This window comes from Microtus ochrogaster, chromosome 1 (assembly GCF_000317375.1).
Source record: "Microtus ochrogaster isolate Prairie Vole_2 chromosome 1, MicOch1.0, whole genome shotgun sequence".
Lineage (NCBI taxonomy): Eukaryota > Metazoa > Chordata > Mammalia > Rodentia > Cricetidae > Microtus > Microtus ochrogaster.
Genome location: NC_022009.1, coordinates 120,809,067 through 120,820,381, shown reverse-complemented (window position 1 = coordinate 120,820,381; position 11,315 = coordinate 120,809,067). Strand labels below are relative to the sequence as shown.

The following is an 11,315-nucleotide window of genomic DNA, read 5'->3' as shown; positions in this document are numbered from 1 at the left end:
TCTGTATTTGTTTAATCCACACAACAGGCTCCACACAGATTACTCCAGTGGCCAAGTGGAAGGTGAATCCGTTTGGACTTGACTCCAGCTGTGTCTGACCATACTCACACAGTCTACGTGGATATTTTCCGGCTGTCCCTCCTTTATCCCCTGCCCAGTTGTCACCCACCCCGTCATTGTCCTCCCCATGTCCTCCAGCAGAGTCTGCCTGAGCGTGGGCACCCCTTCTGCCTCAGGCACATCCTCTAGATTCAAGCCAGTCGCACTGCCACCGCTGGTGGTCACAATTTACAGCAGGCGTCGTTGGCGTCTTGGCGGCGTCCACTCCCACCTCCGGATTTTCTTAGGGCAGTAGCTATCTGATCTCTTATTAGTGTCAGCTTTCCTTGGCTGCTCTTTGTGTTCGGAGCCCATCCTGTCTGGGCCTGCTTCAGCTCCCCCACCCCCATGGGGCTGGGGAGTAGCTCTCTGGTTTTCCTCTCTCCCTTTCCTGTGCTACATTTTTTGCGTGTTGTGCGGTATTCATGTGAGCTGTTCATTCTTCAGGTCTGCGTTTAAATGTCACTTTAAGTTCTCAGTGACTTCTCTGTCCCCCTCACTCCTTAAATGTCACCTTTTGGAGACACGGTCTTGCTATGTTGTAACCAGGTTGGTGTCTCCCAAGTGCTGAGACGGACGCCAGGCTCGGAGACTCTCTCGTACCTCTAGTTTTCTTCCTTGGACTTAAGTTTGTAGTTGTTTATTTCTGTGTAACTATTAGGTTATTAATATCCCCCAGTCAGCCTTGAATTTCATGAGGACAGGGACTCAAGTCATTTTGATGATTCCCTAGCACCTACAGCGCCTCGACTACAATACACACTACATGCGTGTTGAGTGGATTGCTAGCCGTGTGCTGGGAGCACTCCTCTTGTGAGTTGTTCCTTTCTCTAGTTTCTGCTTTCTGATAGAATTTGTTACTACTGTGTAAACCTGCATTTTTTTCCCTTAATGCCTTTTACTTAGGAAGAAACCATGTTTCTGTCATTGCTAATCATGATGATTAGCAAATACATTTGGTTTCAAAGCCTCTGCATCAAGCCAGACATACAGGGAAAGTACACAAGCCTTAGACTGTGTAACTGCTGCTAGTTCCGCCTGGGCAGGGGTGGCTGGCTCCTCATTCCTGAGTCCATAGAAGCATAAACAACTCCCTTAACTCGTGGGTGCTTTCCCCAGAACCCAGGCATCTGACAGCCCCCTCTGTGTGCCTTGCAGCTTCTCTCTGCCGTTTGTGCCCCAACTGGCTCTGGAAGGCAGTGCTTTCTCTCCAGGGATTTCTCCCTGCACCAGTCTCTCCTCTCCTGAGGGTCGGTACTGTTCGCGCAGCCGCTTTCTGGCTGGCACACAGGCCCATTGGCTGGAAATCGTGTTTGCTCGTGATGGCACCAAGCACTGAAGACGACCTAACTTTTTTCTCTTTTGAATCCGCAGTTGGTCATGTTCGGAGCTGGACCTGAGCGACATTCGCCTGATTGTGTACCAGGACTGTGAGAGGAGAGGCAGACAGGTCATGTTTGATTCCAGAGCCGTTCAGAAGACAGAAGAGGCAGCTGCTCAGGTATGGAATGCCCGTGGGCTTTCTACCGTCTGTGTTCCGTTTGAGCTGTGTTGTACCGGGCCAGCAAGGATCCAGAAGAACAAGCAAAGCTTGCACCCCAATGGGCAAGCGTGTGTCCTGAACATGGGTGAAACTTAACAAGCAGTTACTGTAGGTCAACCCTGTCACCCAGAAAGATGCATTTGCTGGTGCGTGTAATCAGTAGGACTTTGTAAGCATAGTAAGAAAATACATTACTGAGATTCATGAAGTGCTAGAGTATTTGCCAGAAGAGAAGGTCATTCTGTCCTGGTTTTTTCATAGACAAAGGTACCAAGTGTGGCTCATGCCTGTAGTCCAACACTAGATAGGCTGAGGTAGGAAGATGGTGATCTGGGGCTAGCCTGGGCTACATAGTAAGCCTGTGTTTCAAAAACCAAAATAAAGGAAAGATGTTTTATAACATATGTTCAAACAGAATGAAAAGGCCTCCTCATTGGAGAGCCTCAGTGTGTGCGTATGCACGGTCTATATGCACGTGGACTGTCTGCACGTGTGTGCATTGTCTGTACACGTGTGCACTGTCACCTTACCCCTTTTAACCAAGAAACCTTTCCTTAATTTCCCTGTTGTGTATTGGGGGGGGGGGATGATGGGCACTGGAGGTGGGAGGAATGGCCAGTGAAGACAAGAAGAATCTTGACCTGTTTGATCCAGACTAGGAAAGATAAAATCATTTGGGAATACCCTTGCCCTCCCTAATCTCTGGATGTCAGCCAAGATACATCTAATCTGGAGACCATTCTCTTCAGTATTTGTTCAGATGCTTACAGATTCAATAAAGCCACTGATACTCACTCTTTTCTTTAATTACCCGCTTCCCACACCGACCAGATTCTGATAGTCTGTAGATTGTGGTTAAAAGAACGGTTACAACAAGGCCTTTGACTCCCAAGGGCCAGTGGGCCGTTCTTCAGCTTTAGTTCCTAGAAGTGATTTTGTGGGGGTGTGCAGGCTGCTGCCTGCACGTGGGAGCCAGAGGACAGCTCTGTGGCGTTGATCCCTTCTTCCACCTTTAGGTGGGTCCCGGGGATCAAACGTAGTCACGAGACTTGCGGGACAAGTGCTTTTCTTTGCTGAGCCTTCTCCCTGGCCCTTGTTTTCCAGCTTTTGATAAGAATCTTGGTTTGCAGGAAGGAAATGTTTGGTGGAAGGCATTGAGCCGGGTGGATACCGCAGCACTTAGGAGGAGTTCTGCCAGACTGCTAATCTTTATACCAGTGGCTGGGCTTGGTAGGTGGGTGGAGGAGAAAGCTGGGAAATCTCTCAGATGATTCACGTAAGCTTTAATGGCAGATTGGGACTGGGAGCTTAGGTGAGCCAGCTCTTGATCCCTTTATTTACTGGACAGGAGAACCCAATGCTTCTACCAGAAGGCTGAGCTGCTGATGACGGCAAAGAGGGGAGATGATTTTCACAGGGAACTGGAGTTAGTCAGCATACCTGAGCAGGGATAACTTGATCATCTCTATCGGTTTCCTAGACATTTTCTTTTAATTAAAAATGGCAACATAGGATCAGGAACATTTTTGTAGCTTGCCAAAGACTGCAGGAGAAGCCAATTGGTAGCCTGCCCTGTACCAGCTGCTGTTTCCAGCCATGCTGATTGCCCGGTCCTCCTGCAGTCTGCCTGGAGGTGGTACTTCCTCTCATCGCTGTCAGCCCTCTGAGAGGCTGTTTCTGGTAAAGAGGTCTTAAGTAGCAGTTGGAGCTGAAGAGCATGTTGAGGGCATGCATGCAGGATGCTCAGGACTAACCCTGCACAACCTCAGTTTCCATCGCTGCTGCAGTGCCTGCTGGAGACCAGCACCTTTCATGTTCTCTTTACGCTCCTTTTCCGATCCAGCCCCTGCCCAGCCTCATCCCCTTGATAAGCACAAAACGCCACGAGTTTGAATCGGCACTTGACGGCAAGCATGTGCCTTAGACCACCAGTCACACTGAGATTAGATAAGCTGCCTTTGCATTCCTGGGTTCCCAAGCAAAGGCGATGGAAGAAGGGAAGGAGGAGGCCAAGGAGACTCAGCAGAAGTCATTTCTCACGAAGGCTGCTCTGGAGAGAGTGTTCTCTTCTGGGGGCGGGCGAGGGCATCTTTATCTTTATGTCACCATCATAGAAATTAGCAGGGAGCACTTCGGGGAGTCTAAAGTAGATCGCCCTCCGGTACCTCTGACCTTTAAAGACCACGTTCCCGTCACGCGCTCTGGGGTTCACAGTAGCTCCTGTTTCAGGGCTCAGGCTTAATTTTTCATAAGTTCATCCTGGTGGTTTCCTTCGCTGCACTTATAAAGGAGTGCTAGAAGAAGTATGAGAAACGCAAGCCCGCCCGCCCAGGCTAATAGGTTTCTTTTCTCAGTAACATTTAGTTGGTAAAATTTTGAAAGTTTGTGGTCATTTTTCTCCTCATCAGTTCCATATGTTAAGACTACATAATACTAAAATCTCCTAAAATCTGTAACAGGGGGTAGTGTTTGTCTATGACTTTACAGTGTAAATTTTTAATGTAAATACTAACAGACATAGTGTACTCTTTAAATAGTTTATCAGCTATCCCCCTGTCTCGGTCAATCTCTGTCTATCATGTCTGTATCTGTGCAGACATCTCCCTCTGCTTCCCAACTGTCCCAGACTCCCAGGAATGATTTTGTCATCATAAAGAAGAGTTAAACAGAGCTTTTGTTTTTAATGCAATTCAGACATCCGAATGTTTTGACAGGTAATCCACTTGATAAAGAGTGTTGGTAAAGCCTAACAGACTTGCCTGCCTTTCTTAATCCAGAAAGCAGAGGATGTCCCTGTTAAAATGTCAGCCAGGTGCTGTCAAGAACGCGGGAGTGTTGGCGGCAGCGGCAGCTCTTTCCACAGCTCTGGAGGATCTTTGCAGCAAGCTAAGGAGCAGCTTCCAAAGTACCAAGTAAGATTCGTTGTCTCTAGAACAGCCGTAAGTGTGGGCACAAGCTCTCAAGAGAGGTGCTGTTGCTTTGTTCTTGTTTTTGTTTGTTAGAGGCCGGTTCTCCAACGGTCTAGGCTGGCCTCTAACTGTATGCCTGAGGATGACCTTGAATTTCTGACCCTCCTGCCGTCACCTCCCAAATTCTGAGGTTTTCAGATGTGTACCACATTGAACTTGACACATTCTCCCCCTGTAGTAGTCCAAGCAGGCATGACCTCACCATGGAGGCCAGGTTGATCTCAAATCTTCCTGTCTCAAGTTTCCCTGGTGCTCGGATTATAGGCACATACCACAATGACCAGCTTTCTGGTTTGTTTGTTGTTTTAATTTTAATGTTTTATTATTTTACTCATTGTGCATTGGATGTAAGTCTGTGTGAGGGAGTCAGATACCCTGGAACTGGAGTTCAGACAGTTTGTGAGCTGCCATGTGGGTGCTGGGAATTGAACCTAGGTTCTCTGGAAGAGCAGCTTCTTATTGTTAAGTTATTAGTGCTTCTAGTTGTTAAGCCATCTCTCCAGCCCTCCCTGTTCTTACTTTTTAAACCCGTTCAGAATATTATCTCTACTGTTACTGGTTAAACAAGGCCATGGTGATTACCAGCAGCCACAGGTGAATGAATAAGCCTTGAATTTTAAGACTCCTGTGGCACATTTTGCCCATATTTTACAGTGCTCAGTGCTAGTTGAGAATCCCAGTTGGCATATGGTCTTTGTACCGAGAAAAGGCAAATTATAAAACGGAGAGGGTGGGTAGAATTTATTCATAGGGAATATGAGAAATCAGCTGGGTTGTGCCTACAGCAGAAAGAGGTTGTTGGTATGAACCATACCAGAGGTGAATCCAGCCGGCATTAGCAGCACTGACTGGTTTAGCTTTCCCTTTCCTCTTTTGTCATTATGCAGAGGCAGAGAGAGAGAGAGAGAGAGAGAGAGAGAGAGAGAGAGAGAGAGAGAGGAGAGAGAGAATTTGTACTTAGGTCTGTATATATTGGCTTTAAGACACTGTGCAAAGATTCAGTGAAGCGTATGAGGAGCTTCCTTTATTTTTTTCTTCATGCCAAGAGCACACTTGCAGAGCCTGCCTATTGGACTTTGGTCAGGCTGTGCTTGTGGGCCTGTAGTACACTCATTTGTTTTATGCTTTTCTTTGACTTGTCCACAGCGTGGTTCTCAACCTGTGGGCAGTGACAGCCTGCATATCGGATACTTACATTACGGTTCCTAGCAGTAGCAAAATTACAATTATGAAGTAGCAACAAGATAATTTTATGGTTGGGTCACCACCACATGAGGAACTGTATTAAAGGGTCGCAGCCTTAGGAAGGTTGAGAACCACGGCTCTATGACATTTTATAGCCAAAGGAGAGGTGTTGACCTAGAAGTAAGTCATAGGGGCTTTTCTTGTACTTAGCAAAGCAAAAGAATGGAGGGAATGCTGCTGGACAGGAGCAGCTATATTCAAGGAGTGATCTGAGAAAGAAGAGATCCAAGGAGGAAGACAGTAGATGTGTTTGACAAAGTAAATGCATTTGGTAGAGTAAATTCGAATGTGTCTACTGGATTTGAAGGATGGGGGAAGATGGAGGTGATCAGTCAGGCAAACCCAGGCTTCTCTGAGTCAGCTGGCGTAACACCTCATAAGAAACTGGTTAGAAGTTGGAAGTGTTTTTGAAATATTCTTAATAAATTTTAGAGCGACAAGATCTCCTTTATCTCCTTGGTCCTCACTCAGCCCTGTGTGGACACGGCTGCAGCCTTGCAGGTTTTCTTTGCTCTGGCAAAGCAGCACAGCCAAGGCAACCAGCAGAAAGAGTTTATCGGAATTTATGGTTCCAGAGGGCCACAGTCCGTCATGGCAGACCAAACATGTGGTAGCAGGAGCAGGCAGCTAGGGTCTCACATCTTTAACCTCGAGTATGAAACAGAAATCAAACTGGAAATGAATGACAGGAGTTGAAACTCTCAAAGCCCTCCCCCAGTGACACACGTTCTTCAGAAGGGCACACGTCCCAAACCTACCCGAGCATCAAATGGTGTAGGTAGAAAATGCCTGGTCAATTCCCAAGCAACCGGACCCAAAATAATCACACAGAAACTCTATCAATTACAACACTGTGTGGCCAATGGCTTTTGCATATTTCTAGCAAACTCTTGAATTAACCCATATCTATTAATCTGTGTGTTGCCGTGAGGCTGTGGCCTACTGGGTAAGGTTCTGGCATCTGTCTCCTCTGGCAGCTACGTGGCTTCTCTTTGACTTCGCCTGCTTTCTTACAATATCTGTTTGGATTTCCCTTGTGGCTCTCTTCTGCCTTGCCATAGGCCCACAGATTCTTTCTTAACCAATGGTAATAAAACATACTCACAGCATACAGAGGGGAATCCCACTTCAAACTGGTGACCAAGCGTTCAAACATCTGAGCTTGTGGGGCAACATTCTCACTCAGATGACCACACTAGTAATTATTTAGTTGGATAACACTAACCCATGTTTCTTGTCAGGATCTGCTACATACCCAAAGAGATAAACATATTTAGAGTTTATAAATGGAGAGGAATTGTCGTTGTGTGAGTACGTTGTATATAGGGAAGAAATAAAATATAGTAATATTTGTGAACTTTATCAGATAATCGCTGTGTCCATAATAACTGAGATGGACAGCTGTAGCTTTAAGATACTGTCAGCCCACTCAGGCAGAGGCCTAGAGATTAGCAGGCACTGCTGTGTTAATTGACCAATGGTAATAAAACATTGTGATGTTCCATGTTGTGCTCTGACTGGCTGATTTCCTGTGCAGTACACGAGACCGGCGTCCGATGTCAACATGCTGGGGGAAATGATGTTCGGCTCTGTTGCCATGAGCTACAAAGGCTCCACCCTGAAGATACACTACATACGGTGAGCCTGCCCCTGTGCTGGCCCTGAGACCCCGAAGGCTGATGCCGGCTCCCTAACCTACAGAGCGCCTGTCTCCCCTCTTCTTGCCTTTCAGTTCCCCTCCTCAGCTGATGATTAGTAAAGTCTTCTCGGCTCGAATGGGTAGCTTCTGCGGAAGCACAAACAAGTAAGTGGGATTTCATACCCTGCCCTGTGTTTTTATGTATCTCTTTCTAGATAAATTCGTTGAGGACTGTAAGACATTGTTAAATGAATAACAAGATAAATACATTTTAACAAAGAGGTTTTAGTCATTTTCTAATAACAGCAAGTAAAAAAACTTTGGGTTTTTCTCAAGTGGCCCTAAAGACAGATGATTTTTTGTCTATTTTTTGAGAAAAGGTCTCAAAGTCCCAGCCTGACCTTGAACTAAACTGGAACTTTGCTGTGTAGCTAAAGATGGCCTTGAACTCCTGGTCCTTCTGCCTCTCCCTCAGAGTCCTGGGGTAGTAGCTGTGTGCTACTGTATCCAGTTTGTAGGGTGGTAGAGAGTGAAGCTAGAGCCCATGTATACCAGGCAAAACTATTCTATTTGCCAGGTTGACAAATGTCTCTTGTTTTGGATATACATCTGTTCTTCTCTTCTGTTCCTGCTGTCAGTCACCAAGTTTTGATTCTGGAGCCCATGCTGGCAGGGAGCTCAAGGTCCTTTCACCTCTACTTCATGAATACTGGAATTATAGGCATGCATTACCATACCTAGGCGACATTTGTTTTTTATGAGTGTTTTTCCATGTCTTTGGAATAACCTAAATATTTGTTTAGTCCACTAACTCTCTATAATAAAATATTGAGCTCAGATTTAAGTAAGAAATTATTTGAATTTTGCCGGGCGATGGTGAATTTTATTGTGCTGTTTTCTCTTCAAAGTGTTGGTATTTACTTTCTTTCTAAAATAATACATTGAAGAAATCTGCCCTGCCTATCTTCATGAGTGATTCTACTTTTCTTAAAGTGGATCATAATTTCTGATTGCGTCCCTGTGAAACAAGCTGCAGAATCGTTAATAGATATTAGCTGAGATATGAGTTAATTCATTTTGAGTGTTCATTGAAAACCCTTGAAATGAATAGCAGAATCTTAGGTGTTATTTTGTTAAGCAAAATTTCAAAATGAATAACGGTACGGAAGGTGTCAGTTACTAAAGTACGCTTAGAGTTTGGCGTCTCATTTCAGACACGAAGTGGTTATGAATGCAGTTGCTCAGGTAGTCGTGTGGACTGGGCACTTTCAAAACATTTTCGTTTTCCTTCAGCAAATTCCTCCCAACCTCCCATCTTTTCTCCCCTTGATCGATGTGAAACTTTAGTCTCATAAAGAAAAATTCTGAGAGACTGTCGAGTTATTGTCTGTAGTTAGGAATCTATTAAAAAAACAAATGTGTTAACATCTTGATGTCCCCTCCCCATCCCCATCTTGATTTAGCCTGCAGGACAGCTTTGAATACATCAACCAAGATCCCCAGGTTGGAAAACTGAACAGTTTGGGTCCTTGTCGCGCTGGAAGTAACCTAGGTAAAACGAGACCCTCGACGGCTCTTCCCCGAGTGCCGCTGTTGGGGGCGTGTTCTGCTTTATTTGAGTTTGCTGTGTTTTGGGTTTAGTTTCGCGTTATCTTTAACCCGTGTTTATTTGTGTGTGTGCCCTGCGTCCTCTGTGTGTTCTGCTCTAGGTCTGCTGCAGGCGTGCAGCGGCAAGCTGCTGCAGGGGGTGTCCGAAGGAGGACCGCTCCGGCTCACCCGCAGCGCTTCTTTCTTTGCAGGTTTGTGTGGAATGCTGAGCTCAGTGTGGCCCACACGTTAAAACTCCTATGCAGATTCTAGAAAAACAGAAATCCATTTATTCTTCTCCAGAAACCCAAAGGGCTTCTGTGGCAGGAGATGCTAGTTTCAAATGCAGCCAGAGTCCTGCTGTTTGGAAGTTCCACCTTGTTGCTAATGGTCCAAATGGGAGCGAGCTGGTTTTGATCTGAAGTGAGCCCTTTGTGTTTCTAGGAGAATTAATTTCTTCTGATTTTCCTAGGCCGCCTCTGCTGCTGTGAGCTGGTTCTCTTTGCTGTGGCATCTATTCCCCTGCACCCTCATCTGCATGGACTTTCTAAGTCACTCTATTATAAGCATGGGAGGGCTCAATCAGGTCTCTCTCTTTCATATTAACTTACTCAAATTATTTAAATGCAGTGTCCAGGTTCCTTACAGGTGTAGTCATCTTGATATTCTGGGTGTTTTCTGAGATGTAACTGGCCTTGCCAGCAGAGGGCTGTTCAGTGTCCGTTGTAGCATGATTAGCAACTGTGAGCTAATCTTCAGGACCAACTTAAAGTTGTGAGGAACGCAAATGGGCTTTTTCATTCTGTTCCTTTTTATAGCCTCACACACACACACAGCATCACAGTTTTCTCTGATGCCTAATGGGACTGGTCCACTGTCCCTGCTAAGTAGACCACATATAGCTTGTTTATATACTTCCTTCAGAACTTGGAAGATAAATGCTAGCAAGATTGATGTCCAGGCACACAGTGGCTTCTTGTTCTTTCTAAGATTTTTCTAGGACACATTCCCACATCCATTTCAGCCCAGTAAATCTGCAGCCCAACCAGTCTGAAGCCTTCTAGATACATGTGCTACTTAAGAGTGTTTCCCAAATTTTTGACAGGACATGAGTTTTTCTGAACAACTCGAATACCATGTCTGGGTAAAAGAACTGGAGAAAAAAAAACTGTTAGGAAAAAAAGAGTAGATTATAAATAAACATGTCTAGATTTATGAAATGATTTTTCACTATTTCTCTTCCTAAGCTGACTGCAGCTATCACTGAGACTAATTAATTATAAAGCATTTTGAAACTATTGTACTGTTTAGATACTATAAATAATGAGGAAATGGCTAAAATAGACCGCTGACTGTATTAACTGCATGAATGGTTTGTTCATGTCACTCAGAGGAGCCTGTAGGCTCCGGCATAAAGGCAAATGGCTTGTTGGTTTTGCTTCTTGTTATCTTTTTATGTATTTAATTTGTTATCTAGTTAATCTCTATTATATATTAGGCCACTCCTCAATACCAGTAACCCTCTCTGAAATCATATATGAAGTCATTTTTTTGAATGTCTCTTGTCTTTGGCGAGCCTGGTCATTAACGCTTCCCTTGTCTGTCTCTCTGTCTCAGCACACAGCACACCGGTTGACATGCCCAGCAGAGGTCAGAATGAAGACAGGGACAGCGGCATTGCTCGATCAGGTACTTCCTTTTGCTGGTTTAAGTAACCCGGTGGGATATCTACAGTGGGAAGTAGGAAGCAGAAAGGTGGTCCTCACTCTGCCCTTTCTCTTTTCCTTGTTCTTTCTTTTCTCTATATTCTATGTCTCTTGTATGTGAGGATCTGAAACTTGGATGTTCAGCCTCTAGGAATGATCTGTGCACATGAACTAGTTTTATCTGATACTCAAATTTATATGAGACTGATACATCTCTTCCAGCAGGAAGCCTCATTGTACCAGTTGTACTAGGAATTGGCTTGCTGACTGCTCACTCAGGATGGAGCAGGCCTGTGGTGGTCAGTCTGCCCTATGACAGTCAGTGCTGCTGCCTGCATGGTAGATAGGACCTGTTCCACATGGCTTTGCGTGGCACCACTTCCCTCTGTGTTGGACAGACAAGTGCTGCCCTGCTGGGCTCCCCAGAGTGCTCCGGTTCTTTCTGGATGCAGCCTTGTTTTATCCATGTCCCTTTTTTGCTTTTTTTTTTTTTTGTTGTTGTTGTTTTTGTTTTTTGAGACAGGGTT

At 45.2% G+C, this 11,315-nt stretch overlaps 1 protein-coding gene across 1 annotated transcript in view; it reads left to right on the top strand.

The window, feature by feature from the left end:
- Fnip2 (folliculin interacting protein 2) overlaps positions 1-11,315 on the top strand; it is a 90,236-nt gene that overhangs the window by 42,198 nt on the left and 36,723 nt on the right. Inside the window, exons 2-7 of the mRNA XM_005344120.3 lie at positions 1,474-1,600; positions 4,420-4,554; positions 7,394-7,494; positions 7,589-7,660; positions 8,959-9,047; positions 10,700-10,771. Of these exons, the coding sequence (XP_005344177.2) occupies positions 1,474-1,600; positions 4,420-4,554; positions 7,394-7,494; positions 7,589-7,660; positions 8,959-9,047; positions 10,700-10,771 (596 nt within the window). The remainder of the gene's footprint in view (positions 1-1,473; positions 1,601-4,419; positions 4,555-7,393; positions 7,495-7,588; positions 7,661-8,958; positions 9,048-10,699; positions 10,772-11,315) is intronic.